The following is a 16,085-nucleotide window of genomic DNA, read 5'->3' on the forward strand; positions in this document are numbered from 1 at the left end:
GGCGCCCTCGTCAGGGGGTATCCACCGCCTGTGCAAAGCAGCTGCAAAGTTCTCTCAATCCTCTTCTCTGCAAGAGCCTGTATATGAGGGGGCACTATTCCTCCTCCAGTGACCAGGGAACCCACCACCACCAGAGCCATTTGGGCTGGGAATTTCCTCCTGGGAAGCAATTTAGTAAGACTCAAGTTCCTAACAGACAAAGGAGTATTCACATTTCCACTTCTGCCTGGGTCTTTTTGCTCTTTTGAGTTTTACCAGAAACTTGTCCATTGCATCTAAACTGTGAAGTAGGCTGTAAATTGCACTCTCACCTTCAACTATGAATGTCTGGGACTTCCCTGGTGGCACAGTGGTTAAGAATCTGCCTGCCAATGCAGGGGACACGGGTTTGATCCCTGGTCCAGGAAGATCCCACATGCCGCGAAGCAACTAAGCCCATGAGCTGCAATTACTGAGCCTGTGCTCTAGATCCCATGAGCTACAACTATCGAGCCTGTGCACAACAACTGCTGAAGCCCATGTGCCTAGAGCCCGTGCTCCACAACAAGAGAAGCCACCACAATAAAAAGCCTGTGCACTGCAACAAAGAGTAGCCCCCACTCTCTGTAACTAGAGAAAGTCGGCATGCAGCAATGAAGACCCAATGCAGCCAATAAATTAATTAATTAATTAAAAAACAAAACAAAACGATGAACATCTTAGGATCTACACGATGTCCCCTTGTTCCCCCGGGAACAACGGTAACGGTGTGTTAGTCGAATTGTCCTGGCTGACAGCTCTGGATTTAATCCACTTCGAGGGCATGGGCTGTCGGGGAGCGAGGAGGCGCAGAATCTCTTACTGAAACACACTGGTGTCTGGCCAGACAAGGGTCAGCATGCGGGCTGAGCCAAAAACTGATCCGGAAGGGAGGGAGCAGCTGAGGCACAGCGCCCTGGAGCAGGGCCGTGAGGGACGGCTCAGTCCAGTGATCTCAGGTGGGAAACACGATGCACCCCTGGAAACGGTCCCGCAGCACAAAGTCCTTCCTGGGGCCTGAGATATGAGGATATCACACCCAGACCCAGCCCAGCAAGAATCTGCTCCGACCAGCAGCTTTCTGGAAGCCAGTGCAGGCTGTCCCCAGGTGGGCAGACCTGGCCTGGGTCTCGACTATGGTAAGGGAGCCTTCAGCTCAGAAGGTAAGTGGCCAATAGCAACTGTGCCCTGGTCTGGCTTGTCTGGGGCTGATGGATACAGCCTGTCATCTCAGGGGTCGCAGAGTCTCCTACGACAACTAAAAGCCAGTGACAAAAGAGTGGCACACACATCGCTGTGGTGACAGAAAGGGGAGCCATCACTGTCCCCTGCAGTGGTTATATCTGGGGCATCCTGACTCAGCAGGGACAGAAAGCAAGTAAAAAGCTACTAGAGGTCAAAGAAACCTTGGAGGAGCCTGTAATACCATTTACCCTGTAAGAGCCAGAGGAGAAAAACCACCAGATTCATCATTTCAATAGACACTGAATAGCATTTTCTAAAATTCAGTATCTACTTCTCATTTTTAAAAGTACAAACACTCACTCACATGGGCTACTCTCTTGAGACCATTAGGTACCTATTACAACTTCTTACCAAAAGCATCACAATTAACAAGAAAACTCTATTTGTTTTAACTAATTAAAGCTAGAATGAAAAAAGAATGCCATTCTTCATTATAATTTAATAAAGGATATAAAAGAAAAACAAAAATTATCACTATTTAAAAGTGATGCCACTGTACGTCAAGAAAACCCAAGGAAAGTAAGAAGTTATTATAATCAGTTTCAATACTCATGGACCCAACATAAGATGGAATTTTATTTTCATCAAATTCAAATAGAAATGGTGGAAACTATATTTTTAAAAAATTCCTAGTCATGTTTAAATCAAAGAGCCGGAAGAGCAGGGGAGGAGCTGCTGGCTATTCCTCCACCCACTTGGCCCTGGGAAGCCTGCTGAGCTCCTGGGAGGGTCCTCCACCTTCCAAGGGCCCCTCCCTCAGAATGGGAGAAAATATTCGTAAATGAAGCAACAGAAAAAGGATTAATCTCCAAAATGCACAAGCAGCTCATGCAGTTGAGTATCAAAAAAACAAACAACCCAATCCAAAAATGGGCGGAAGACCTAAATAGATATTTCTCCAAGGAAGACATACAGATTTGCCAACAAACACATGAAAAGATGCTCAACATCACTAATCATTAGAGAAATGCAAGTCAAAACCACAGTGAGGTATCACCTCACAATGGTCAGAACTGCCATCATCAAAAAGTCTAGAAACATCAAATGCTGGAGATGTGGAGAAAAGGGAAGCCTCCTGCACTGTTGGTGGGAATGTAAATTGACATAGCCACCATGGAGAACAGTACAGAGGTTCCTTAAAAAACTAAAAATAGGACTTCCTAGGTGGTGCAGTGGTTAAGAACTCGCCTGCCAATGCAGGAGACATGGGTTCAAGCTCTGCTCTGGGAAGATCCCACATGCCACAGAGCAACTAGGCCCGTGCGCCACAACTACCGAGCCTGTGCTCTAGAGCCCGTGAGCCACAGCTATTGAGCCCATGTGCCGCAACTACTGAAGCCCACGTGCCTAGAGCCTGTGCTCCACAACAAGAGAAGCCACTACAATGAGAAGCCTGTGCACCACAATGGAGAGTAGCCCCTGCTCGCAGCAACTAGAGAAAGCCCATGTGCAGCAACGAAGACCCAATGCAGCCAATAAATAAATTTATTAAAAAAAAAACAAAACTAAAAACTAAAAATAGAGTTACCATATGACCCAGCAATCCCACTACTAGGTATATACCCTGAGAAAACCATATTTCAAAAGGATAACATGTACCTCAATGTTCATTGCAGCACTATTTACAACAGCCAGGACATGGAAGCAACCTGAATGTCCATCAACAGATGAATGGATGAAGACGATGTGGCACATATATACAATAGGATATTACTCAGCCATAAAAAGGAACAAAATTGAGTTATTTGTAGTGAGGTGGATGGACCTAGAGTCTGTCATACAGAGTGAAGTAAATCAGAAGGAGAAAAACAAATACCGTATGCTAAAGCATACATATGGAATCCAGAAAAATGGTACTGATGAACCTAGTGGCAGGGCAGGAATGGAGAGGCAGATGTAGAGAATAGACTTGAGTACATAGGGCAGGGGAGGGGAAGCTGAGACATAGTGAGAGAGTGGCATTGACATATACACACTACCAAATGTAAAATAGATGGCTAGTGGGAAGCTGCTACCGAGCACAGGGAGATCAGCTTGATGCTTTGTGAAGACCTATAGGGGTGGGATAGGGAGGCTGGGAGGGAGGCTCAAGGGGGGGGGGGATATGGGGATATAGGTATACATATAATATAGCTGATTCACTTTGTTGTACAGCAGGAAACGAACACAATACTGTAAAGCAATTATACACCAACAAAGATGAAAAAAAATTTTTTTAAATAAACAAATTAAAAAATAAATAAATAAAAATAAATCAAAAAGCAGGAGACAGGGCAGGAAAGGCCCTCTGTGGACCTGAAACAGATTGAGAGAGAAGACACAGCATGGAGCAATGGACAATACTTAAAACTGTGCTGAGGCCAGGCTGGAGGCCAGCACTCAGGGAAGCCGCCACAGGACTAAGCGGGAAAACATGGAGAGAACAATTTGGCAACAGTGATCCAAAATTAAAATACATACACCATGTAACGCAGTGATTTCGCTACAAAGAAGTTACCCCAGGCTATCCTTGTAAAGTTCACTAAGAAGTATTTAAAAGGATGTTCTTGGGACTTCCCTGGTGACACAGTGGTTAAGAATCCGCCTGCCAATGCAAGGGACACGGGTCTGAGCTCTGCTCCAGGAAGATCCTACATGCCACGGAGCAACTAAACCTGTGCACCACAACTATAAAAAAATAAAATAAATAAAAAGGATGTTCTCTCACTATGTCCCAGCTTCCCCTCCCCCCAGTGTCCTCAAATCCGTTCTCTACATCTGTATCTCTATTCCTACCCTGCCACTAGGTTCATCAGTACCATTTTTCTAAATTTGTATATATGTAGCATCGACATATACACACTACCAAATGTAAAATAGATGGCTAGTGGGAAGCTACTACAGAGCACAGGGAGATCAGCTTGATGCTCTGTGAGGACCTAAAGGGGTGGGATAGGGAGGCTGGGAGGGAGGCTCAAGGGGGGGGGATATGGGGATATATGTATACATGTGGCTCTTTCACTTTGTTGTGCAGCAGAAACTGACACAATACTGTAAAGCAATTATACTCCAATAAAGATTAAAAAAAAATATTACCAATAAAATATTACCTAAACTGAAAAAAAAAAAAGAAAAAAAAAAGGATGTTCTCAGCACCAGTGGCCAGGAGAATAAATCTGGAAGTCACACTCCCCCGCACCAGCAAGGCACCGGGAACCAAGTCTGTGTCTGTAGGTGGGGGTACGGGCCTCTAGGATCTCCAAGGTCTATCACCGAGTGAAAAGACAGGGTGCTGGGGCAGTTAAGTTGGCAGTTAAGTAGGTGAAGTCCTATTTGCCTTAACCTTCTGGCACACAGCCAGATTTTTCTGGGGGAAAAAAACACAAAATGGTCAGCAGTTTGGGAGATTTGATTTTTTTGTATCATAGGTACGTTACCTTTATATTTTAAAATAAATATGCTTAGGTATTTTTAAATGTGAAAAGAAGGACAGAAGCAGCGTTTTTTAAAGGGAGAGAGAAATGGGAGACTCCTGGTGTACATTCTAGAAGGGGCAAATCTACTTGGCAGTATTAAAGGACTCGATAAAGCGTGTGTACCCACGCTGGCCAAGGCTGGGGAGACTCACCTCCCACCTGCTGCTACAGGCAAGGCTGCTGTTACAATCTCTAACCAGCTACACACCCACTCTCGCAGATGCTCAACTCAGAGAAATCCAGTTTACAAAATGATCAGAGATGCAAATGCACTTTCATGAGCAAAAATGCTGTGAATTATTTACCTTGATTTAATATACAAAAAAAAAAGCAGAAATGACCTAAATAACAGTGGACGTTGCATATGTAAATGGTCTCTCCTTAGGCTGGAGATCTACACAATGATTAAAGAATCGTATTTTTGAGGAATATTCGACAATATTAGGAAATTCTACAATACACTGACAATTGAAAACAAGTAGCAAAGTGATCATATATCCTCCCATCAATTTTATTAAAAAATTTATAAATATACACACACCTAAGAAGCTAGAAGGGCCAAAATGTTAATGATAGGTTGGTTGTGGGTAGTCAGACTATAGGTGAATGCTTTTCATTTTCTTCTTTGTGCATTTTTGTATTTTTCTATGTTTTCCACACTAAATTACTTTTACAATCAGAAAGGAATACTGAAGGAAGAAATAGAACAAGTGTGAGCACGTGGAGGTCAGGTTTCATTGCAGGTGCCTGTCCCTATGTATTAAGGGGAGCAGCCCCTTGGGCGTGGCCTGAAACTGGGGTGCAGTCAGGCCATGCTGGAATCTGAAACCAAACCCAGAAGCCGAGGCCGCCTGGCGGTGCCTGCACAGTATCGCCACCTAGCGGCCGGCCCACCATGGGCTCCCACACCTCTGACCCAGGAGAGGCCAGGAACACAGGAACCCAAGGCGAGCTGCGGTCTGAGGCTGACCACATACATCTGAGTCACTTCCCAGAACTTGGGATACGATTCTCACAAATGCAGCGCAAAGGCACAGACAGTGTGGAACCCACTGCCCTGATCCCGCCGGCTTCCCCGTCTCCATCTCCAAGGCCAGCTTGATCAGGTTGTTAGGCCTGGAGGTACGGATAAAGTAAATGGAAGACAGAAACAGCAACGATGAGGCAGACCTCATCCCAAAACAGATTTGGATCTGGGACCCGCAGGGGAGAATGACTGCAGGGTAGGGGCTGCTCTGCACGGGGTCACTTGAGGGGTCACTCAAGTTGTCCTCCCCAAATGCCACCACTAGTGGCCGGCCCCACCCGTGTGTGGCCTCTCCACCCCATCCTTCCAGGACCACCATGGACCCCCCACAGGCCACCTGCCTGTCACTGCCCTGTCTTCAGCCTCCGACACCTCTCCCACGGTGCCGACACTGCTACCCTCCCCATCCTGGACTCGTCTTCACCAAAGCAGGAGCGATGAAGGGGCACAGAGAAGAGCACCAGAGGTCCGGGCTGCCCGCGCGGCCCCCAGCCCGTGGCGCCTGCCCATGGTGGCTGCGCTGTCTCTCTGCCTCCTCAGCAGGGGAGCTGCCTGGGCCCAAGGAGGCGGCCCGTGGGGCAACGAGGCCAGAATCAGGGCGCCCTGGGGGTTAGGGGTCAGAGTCTGGAGGAGGTGGCGTGATGGAGAGAAAAGCAGGCGGGGAGCAGGAGGGTGCCTGAGAGCAGAGCACAGGCCTGGGCTGCGGGCTTCTCAGTCGGGCCAGCCAGGTAGTGGCTGAGCACCTGAGATGTCCGGGGTGTTGGAGTGGGGGCCTGGGGACCCTGAGCACACAGGGGAGGCCCGTGGGGACAGGGGGCCAAGGATGAAACCTGAGACACCAGCACCCATGCTCCCAGGGGAGGCGGGAGGGCTGCAAAGCCAGGGATGTGCCAGGCTTGGAGGATGAGGAGTCCAGGAATCTGAACGTGACTCCTGACGCTGGCATGAAAGGAGGGAGGGTAGGAGCCCTGCGCACAGCAGGTCTGCCTGGTGGGATGGGAGCGATGGAGCTGCAGGGCTTCCGTGGGTTCCTGGGCCTCCGGACCAGGAGAGGGGGCTGCAGACAGCGGCCAGAGAAAGTGGCCAGCGAGCCCAGTGCGATTCCTCCCCAACCTAAGGAGCCATGGTTGGGGGCGGGGGGGGGGTGTTGCTGGGACTCTGAGGCCTGAGTGGGGACAACGAGGGCGCTGCTTGGCCCCATTGAAAGAGCGACTGATGCTAACTGTGTGGGTTCATCAGACACAGTCTGAACCCAGGGGTCACAGTCTCCTTTCACAGATCAGCAGGCTCTGCCCAGGAAAAGCCTGGACCCCTCGACCTTATTAACCCCACCCCACAGGGCAATCACACAGGAATGATTCACTCCCGCCCCTCTCTTCACCCCAACTCCTCTGAGGAGTCCTGGGGACCCCTGGCCTCGGGATCCAGGACGAGGGTTCCACACTGCCCTGGCTTCATGTAAAATCTGATTTTTCATTCATTGTGGATTCTTTTGGATTACATTTGATTTTTTAAAATATTGCACTACCCCTCATCCTGATGCTGAGTTTTGGACACATAAATTGTGCACCTCAGTCCCCTTCCCCAGTCCCATCCCTGGAGGGTCAAGTTGAGTCAAGGGGGTTGGGGGCAGGGGCACTGCAGGAAGAAGACAGTGATTAAATCGGTGTTTCTACTCTGGCAACCTGGCAAACAGGAGACCCTGAAAGTGCTCCTGTTACAAATTCTGGGTGAATATATTAACACATACATACTTTGAAATGCGCAACTGAGCTGGCGAGAAAGTAAGGAAAATGACCTGAGGCCAGAAACCTCAGGGCAGCAGGGATCCAGGCCAGGGAATGGTGACCCCATGCTTTCACGGGGCTCACAGAAAACCTGGGGCCCGAGCAAGGCGGGCATCAAGGTCAAGGCTGAACCCCAGACCCCCAGAGGCTCCATTAGCAAATACTGACCAGGAGAGACCATGAAGCGTGGTCCGTGAAGAAGCTGGCATGTCTTAGACCCGGCTCTACACCGAGGGAGTGGCCATGCACACGCCTCGCCTCCTGGGGCCAGCATTCACAGCCTGGGACATCTAGAAACCACAAGCCAGGCATTCAGTTTAAAGCCTCCCTCGTTGGCCGACAGAGGAAAGGCCAATCTTCTTGAGGGAATTCACCATCAACAGAGCTCTTAAGGGAATTCCAGATAAAGTTTTTCCAAATAGGAGCTCATAATCAAAATCGCAAAAAATTCCCTCTTGAATGAGGCGCCACGAGTGAGAGCCAGCAGGATTTTGCTTCTCCCTGAAAAGCCACTAAAACTGAGGCGAGGGAATTCCTTTTCAAGGCACAAAGCCCAGAAGGCACAGAAAACGAGAGTGCAGAAGGCCACAACGCAATCTCAGGAAACAGGCAATGGGCCACTGACATGCAGACCCAAGAACATGGGCGACGGTGGAAGTGAGAACATTCAGAAGGCACAGCCGGCGGTGCAAGGGCGGGGGCTGGAGGGCCGGTGACGGGAGGCCGTGGGAAGGATGCTCAAGGCTGTTGACGAAAAGGTGGAGCACAGGCTTCACCCCAGGCTCCCGGGAAACGGTGCTCCTGCCCCAGGGGGCCGGGGTCTTCCCTGCAGGGGAAGGGATCAGGTCTCTGGCCCAGGGTTACAGACATGAGGCCCACGTAGTTGAAGCAGACACTGAGGACCACCCCCTACCCCAGCCACAGTGCTGCCCCCACTCACTCCAGGTTTTCAACCAGGCCCTGCCCCGCACAGAAGACTAAAGACAGTCAACCGGAAGGTGACTCTGACCAACCCAAGAAGAAAGATGGAAAATCCTGCACCCAGGTCACCCTGCAGGAAGCCTACAAAAGGAAACTCCGTCATGTGCTGGAGGCCACGTACCATCAACTAGAGGGACTTAACCCAGGAAGGTGGGGCCGCTGATATAAGAGCCAGAGAGGGAGGGAGGGGACGGCCAGGGATGCTCCCCACGGCTGTGAAGGGCAAGGCTGGGGTGCCACCACATTGAGGCTCTCGAGTGCAGATGCAGGAGGTCGGGGGCTCCAGAACCAGCGATAGAACATCTGACACGTGAATACCCTAAGGGCAGATTTAAATAACGGCTGGGGGATCTTCACTTGAATTTACTGATAAATCCATGGAATGCCAAGTTGCAAAAAAAAAAAAAAGACAAGATAATAAAAAGATTTTTTCAGGAAAGCAAAAGCAGCTGAGCTCTTACCAGCATTTGCAAGACTGTGAAAGGTGAAGGTCAAGGGCTGATGGAGCAGACTGCAGCAGGACTGCACTGGGAGGACAGATGGACAGGGACGGAGAGTGGGGCTGGCATGTGGCACGCGGGCCGCCTACCTTGTCATCATCCTCGCAGGTCATGACATTGGAGAAAGGGATCTCGGCCTTGAACATCTTCCGGCAGTGCATGAGCTGCACCAGCAGGTAGCACACGGTCTTGAACTTCATCCTTTTGGCTGGTTTTATGTCCGAGAGAATCAGCCCTGGAAATATCTGTGCAGATGTACAGCAAAGAGAAACACTGTGAGTAGACATACATGACCTGCTTCTCGGGCAGGGAGCACGAATTTGATGGGGCAGAGAGGTCACAGACCACTTGCTCAAGGCTTACTGCTCACCAGACACAGCAAGGAACAGAACCGGCAACCCAGTCCCAAAACACACAGCTCTCAACTATACCCAATGCCTCTGAAATCAGAGCGATGCCCAAATCCTGGGGCGGATGCGTGGACATCACCCAGCTGGGTCAGCACCATGCTGATAAGTGTCACCCACTGGCCCCTGGGGTTCCTCCTGCAGACCTCCCTTTCTGCCTTTCACCTTTTTCTCTCTCCTCCTCATCCCAAACTTCTCCAAAGGGGCTGCTCATTGTACAGACCTCATTATCCCGCAAACCCTCAAAACGCAGCCATGCCTGACGCTGTTATTTAATTCTGCATGACAGGTGGGGTGGCATCCACGCAGGGCACCAAGGCTCCCTCCTCTGACTCACAACCTCCCACATCCTGGCAGCAGCTCGCAGGCCTCCCTCCTCGGCCCCCGCCCTCGGCTCCCATGTTCCCAGGTTGACTCCAGCTGGTCACCCAAACCTCTCACACCTGCCCTTCTCCCGCACACTCACTCCCCTTCTCCAGGAGTCAGCTCACCCTGCCCTGCCTGTCCTGCCCTGAGCCTCATTTCTCTCCCCTGGCCAGTGCCACTCCCATCCATGGTCCCCATGTCACATGGGTGCCACTGCATCCCGGCCTGGAGAGCGCTGGCCCATGGATGCGCCAGGACAGCAAAACCCAAAGCTCTCCCTCGTATCCGACCTGCTCATGTCCTTTAGGAGTACTGCAGCCACCTGTGTCCTGCGCCCCTCACCTGAGCCCTGTGCCCCTCACCTGAGCCCTGAGCCCTGTGCCCCTCACCTGAGCCCTGTGGCCCTCACCTGAGCCCTGTGCCCCTCACCTGAGCCCTGAGCCCTGAGCCCCTCACCTGAGCCCTGGAAGTGGCTCAGTCACCCTGTCTTGTCTGGATCACTTTCCCAGGGTAGAGTGACCTTTGGCGCCCACACAGGATGTTCACAAGCCTTCCTGTGTGCACAGCACCCCTCAATGCAGAGTGCACCCCATCCCGGAGCTCCTGCAGAGAGTTCTCCAACCTGATCTGCAGGAGAGGCAGCAAAGGCCCAGGGGAGTGCAGGAGGACTCAGGATGGCCCAGCCCTTGAGGACCCCAGGGCCCCGACTCGAAGTTTGGTCCCCTCCCCTCCCCCACGGCCCTCCCCACACGTGCCACAGGCCAGGCCCAGGACACAAGGTCAGTAGGGACACCCTCCCGTGTGTGCAGAGCTCAAAGCCCGAGAAGCAGTGATCTGAGGAGAAGGAAGGCGCCGTCAGTCGTTGAGAAGGCTCCACACCTCCAGGACCCCTCTTGGAGCCTACCTTCCGTCGATGCGAGGGCACGATAAAAAAGGTCTCAATATTGTGAGCTTTCAGAAAACTGTTCCTCTCGTGTCCGTGTCCCGGCTCCACCTCATAGTCACCATTCAGGCACGCCAGGGTGGTCTTTGTGATGTGAACTTTCCTAGAGAAAAGGAGGCGGAGATTTGGACAGAGCCTCCACGGATGCCTCTGCTCAGAGTCAAGGCGGGGCCTCCCCCACGGGGCCACAGCTGGTTCTGGTCCGCATCCGGGAGATGCTCCGCGGGGTCCTGGCAGAGGTGTCCCCTCCCCATGGGCAAGCTCTGGCAGGATCGCTCAGGTTCCCGGGGGCATGCGCACAGGGGCACTGGCAGGTGGGACGGGGCAGGGAGGGACCCCAGGAGAGAGGGGGAAGCGTGCACAGGAGGAGGGCAGGCAGCGCTGCAGGTAGAGGGGATAAGGGCCAGAGGGAGACAAGGGGCACCGAAGGGGAGAAAGGAAGCAGGTGTCAGAGGACACAGAAGGGATGACGAGGGACGGAGAGGGCAGAGAGGTGAGGCGAGAAGCGAGGCCCACCCCCCAGGCTGCGGTGGGTCCCTGAAACTCCCAGGGCGGGAGGACCCTGGCCCGACGTCGGGCCCACGCTGCCTGCACACAAAGCAGGGCGGGCGGGAACAGAGCCGTGTGGGCGGCATTCACACCCACCCCAGTGAGTCTGCTGGTGAGAGAAGGAGGAATCCTCACGGTTAGTAGAGCCTGAGCGGAAACTGGCCCCCCGGAACCTGGACACACGGCTCGCGCTTCCGCCCCTGAGCAAGGCCCGAGCACTCGGGCCTAGGGAGAAAAGCCAGCCCCCCAGCGCAAGTGAAAAGCCACTCCCCACGAGAACGGAGTCCTCACGTCACCAAACAATCTCCTGAATTCCTTGTGGGAGGGGGAGACACACGGGGCGCGCGCGCAGGAGTGAGCATCCCCCGCTGCCGGCCCTCAGGGCCCCCGGACGCTGTCGCCCCGTCAGCCTGGCCCTGAACTGCGGACGGCATCCACAGTCTCTAGAAATCCAGGCATATCAGCTCATGCATTCACTGGTCCTTCCTTCCTCCCTCCTCCTTCCTCCCCTCTCTTCTTCCCTCCCGCCCTCCCCTCCCTCTTTCCTTCCTCGATTCCTTCCACAACAGAGAGGAACAGGCTGTGACCCCCCCGACCCCTGCCTGGCCCCTAACTGACCTCCGTGCCCGGGAGACCCAGACGGACAGGTGATAAAGCCCCCCCAGCCCCATGTCGTGCTCCCTCTTTTGCATTCCCCAGAGGGCTTCCTCTGGCCCCCCAAGAACGTGAACCCCACCAGGGCTCTGTCTTCACTGCCGACACCCCCCTCCTGGAATTTCCAGGTACCCTGAAGACACTATGCTCCTGGCGGGTGATCTTTTTTTGGTGGTGGGGGAGGGGTGTCTCACAAAGCAGGGGTGGAGGAGGGGGGCAAGAAAGAAGCAAAGTAGAGGGCGGGACAGGGAGGACGCGGCCCCTCCCTCGGGACCGGCCAGGGGACGGGGCCTGTGGAGGGCATCCCTAACAGCGGGCAGTCCCTGTGCTCGCCCTAAGCGTGGAGCTGCAGGGCCAGCGGAACACGTAGGACCTCGGGGGCAGAGGACGAGGGAGGTGGGTGGCGCCCGTCACCACGTGGCCGGCTGAGGGTCTGGACAGCGGGGCTGCGGCAGGGCTGTCCGCAGGGCTCACCCTGGCTGCCAGAGCGGGAAGGGCAGACACAGGGAGAAGGTGTTTCCAGCCACCCCCTGAGGCCCTGCTCTGAAGGATGGAGAACAGAAGCAGGAGTGGAGAAGGCTGCAAGGACGGGGTGTGGCAGGGAGGGGTCAGTGGCTGCGAGGGTCCCCCAGGGGGACGTTCAGAGGCAGCCACCATGCGGTGGTTTTTGAGTCCACTTAGAAATTCCGTGGCCACTCCCGTGGCAGGCTCAGTATGGCTCTGAGGAAGATTTTGAGCCCCCACCTCCCGTTTTTTGCTGTTGGATTCTAACCTCCAGGCTCGTTGCTTCCTCGAGTCCCTTAGGCCTTCCTTTCCCGAGACTTCAAAGCTGCTCTCCAGATCAAGCGGCTTCGGAGGCCGCTGTCCCTCGGCCAAGCTCAGGGCCTCAGCACACGGAAAGGTGCCGCCTGTTTCCACCACCTCCCCCGAGGTCAGGCCGGGAGGGGGGGGAAAGGTGTGGCCCAGAGGACGCCAGGCCTCTAGGGTGAGAACAGGACGCCCGGGGACAGGCAGCCAGGGTCAGAGGGGCCGGAGCGGAGGGCACAGAGCTTTGAGCTGAGGTTCACAGGACCGAGGCAGACATGCATGTGCGGGCGTCTAACACAGCTCCAGCTCCTGGGAACCACAGCCGGGCACGCAGCAGCTGCAAGCACGGCCTGCGAACCCCTCTAAGAGGAGGAAATCAGGAAGGTGGGACCACGAGAGTGTGCCTTAGAGCCCTCTTTCCTGCAATCATGTCATCCCCCTGCCGCCCACGGTTCATGGAGGGCGGGCAGTCCCCATTCAGTTCCCGGGTTAATGTTTTTATAGTACAGGATGCCTTGGCTCTGTGGAATGGTTTGAAGAAAATGAGACCAAAGGAGGCGACTGTAATTAGAAAGCATTAGAAGCACATGGACCAATGAGAACTGCATCCTCATTCTAGAAGATTATCTGTCACTTCCCTAGTGGGGCTCTAAAGTCACAGCACTTCCCCCTGCACGTCTGAGAAGAAAGCAAAATGAGAAGCTACGGTCAGCACTCGGGACAGCTCCGAGCCAGGAGGACCAGGGGGGAGGCATTCAGTCTCCCCGTCCAGGGCCGGCTCTCTTTGGGGGCCAGGAGGCTGAGCCAGCACAGCGAAGGCCGCTTCCATGTCGGTGGGGGGCTGGGACAGGCCGGGCTTCCCCGGGTCCCCAAGCAGAAGGCTGAATTAGAACCCTCCACCCCTGACCTCAGGGTCCCCGACTTACCCGGGCAGCCCAGCGGCTTCCATGACGTTGGCCAGAGTCACATCGTTGGACCACACATCGTACTGCCACTTGCGCAGGCCCAGGACCCCACAGAGGACCCTGCCAGTGTGCAGCCCCACACGCATGTTCAGGTCCACCTCAGTGGCCTCGGCCACCGACCTGCGGCAAACACAGACAGGACGTGGGGCTGGGGCCCTGGGGTCTGCTCCCTCAGGGCCACAAGCACAGGGGAGCAGGAGCGTGGGGGCCTCCTGACCTAGTCAGCATGACCCCCAAGAGCTGTGACCCCTGGTGGGCAGGGGTCGCTCCAGGCTGGCTCCCCCCTGCTCCTTGGCCATTGGCCATCTCACAAGGCATCCCACCTCCCCACCCCCTCCCCACCCAGGGCAGCCCCAGGAGGGAAATGAGCCCAGGACCCCAGTCCCAGGACCCCGATCCTGCTCTGTGTACCATGGACCTGGTCGGGGTGCTCGGGCCTGCTTGCTAGCCAGGGGCCAGCGTGAGCGCCACGGGGAACATCTAACAGGGTCCTAGGAGCCCTGGGAGCCGTCAAGGTTTGACCCCCAGTTCCCTGCCTGAGAGGGTGGGCCTCAGACCCAGCCTGTGGGGAGGCCCAAGGCTCCACAAACCTGCCCCAAATAACAGGAGGACCTTGTGGGATGTCAGCTCGTGGGAGGAAACAAGACAAAATGTGCGGACGCTGAAAGCAGCCTGCAGGGCCGGTGCGCACTCCACCTCCCCAAGTGCTGACTGGCCGACTGTGGGCAAGTCGCTCACGTCTCTGGGCTCCAGCCCCCGGCTAAGGAAAAAGATGGCGTGAAGCCCTGGGGCCCCAGGAGAGACCACCCCGGGGCGGGGGGCAGTGTCACAGGACACAGGAAACAGGAGGTGGTGTTCAAAGCTCCTGCTCTCACGGCAGTCATGTAGGTGGCTCGTGTTTAGAAGTCCCTGTGGGGGCCACGAGGCCGCTGCACTGTTTCCCTAGCCCCACGACGCCAAGGGCGAAGTGAGATGCAGCAGGCACACGACGTGCCTGTGACGGCACAGTCAGAGCGCAGGGGGTGCACGGGCGCCACCGGGAGGCCCTCGCATGCCACTTTCTGTAGTTTCCACTTTTCCCCAAAAGGCAGATTTTTTATTTTTTAAAAGTCTAAAAGCATGTTATTGAGGAAGCAATATGAGGCCTGGCCGGTGTGTTCCAAGGGACAGAACTGCAAGGAAGCCGTGAGGGCGGGGAGGGGCTCAGCCACAGCGCCCCCAGCCCTCCCCACCCTGGGTGAAGGTGGCCCTGAATAGTAGGTGTGTCAGGTGGGGCTCTGCGGCCACGGGAGATGTTCCGTAGCAAGAAGGGCAGGGAGGCCGAGCTGAGGCTCGGGGACACGGCGGCCCCATGATTAGGACATCGGCTGTGAGCGGGAAGGGAGACGAGGAGGCCGGGGCACACAGGGCCACACTGCCACCGCCCTCGGGCAGCCCGACACAGACCACCCGCCCTCTGTCCCCTCCCAACAGCAGGTGCCCCACAGGTCTGCCCTCCAAAGAAAAACTTGATTTAAAAGACTAAAGAAAGACGGGGGGCTTCATATGATGGTGAAATAGAGACTGGGAATCTTCCATCCGGAACAAAATGAATGTGACCAGGACGTAACTTAAGTCCACAACATCACAAGGAGAGCGACAAAGAAGAAAGGTCCTGAAGCCTTGCCTCGCGAGCCTTTGACAGCAAAAGGGGCCAGTTCTGTGCCGTGGAAGAGAGGACAGAGCTGGGCCACCCGCAGGAAGGCCAGGCCGAAACAGCCTAAAATCCGCAAAGACTCTGAAACTACCCCGTGATCTCTCCATAGCGGGTTACTGTGCATGGTGCCCTTACCAACCATCCACGATTTAGTCACCATCCTACCAGGAGGAGCAGCGCTAAAGAAGCCACCTTACACCCAGAGTGCCCCTCGGACCCGGACCCCAGAGCTCCACCCCACCAGCTGCGGGGGAAGAGGGAGGGACCGTCCGGCATGGCGACAGACCACGTCGACCTCTGTCCTCTCCCAGCCTCGGTTTCCCTGTGTGTAATCCAGGGTGGGGCTGCATGAGCTCCAACAGGCTCTGAAAGCGTTCAGACCCCACCCCAGTGCCCTCAACGCCCACATCCTGCTACTTCTACTCCACTAACAGAGGCTCCACAGGGAGCTCGGACAGGAGGGGACGATGATGGCAACCCTGCTCAGCCTCGAGCGGCTGTCGTCGCCCCACATCCCTCCGGGAGGCCCGTCATGGGAGCCCGAACGCCGCATTTGCCAGTAAGAGCACAAGATGCGTGAATCTTGCTGGACCCAGCCCACCTGCCAAGGCAGTCCCCGCCCCACAAGCCCTGCCCTGACTTCCACTGCACACCGCTTGCTCACCCACTGCCTGGCAGGGCTTCC

General features: G+C 54.8%; 1 protein-coding gene across 1 annotated transcript in view; it reads right to left on the bottom strand.

Moving 5' to 3' along the window:
- Window positions 1-16,085, bottom strand: part of ADCY1 (adenylate cyclase 1) — a 117,838-nt gene that overhangs the window by 39,494 nt on the left and 62,259 nt on the right. The window contains exons 6-8 of the mRNA XM_057732897.1: window positions 13,666-13,824; window positions 10,691-10,832; window positions 9,103-9,258 (exon numbers count right to left, since the gene is read on the bottom strand). Of these exons, the coding sequence (XP_057588880.1) occupies window positions 9,103-9,258; window positions 10,691-10,832; window positions 13,666-13,824 (457 nt within the window). The remainder of the gene's footprint in view (window positions 1-9,102; window positions 9,259-10,690; window positions 10,833-13,665; window positions 13,825-16,085) is intronic.

This window comes from Hippopotamus amphibius, chromosome 4 (genome assembly GCF_030028045.1).
Source record: "Hippopotamus amphibius kiboko isolate mHipAmp2 chromosome 4, mHipAmp2.hap2, whole genome shotgun sequence".
NCBI lineage: Eukaryota > Metazoa > Chordata > Mammalia > Artiodactyla > Hippopotamidae > Hippopotamus > Hippopotamus amphibius.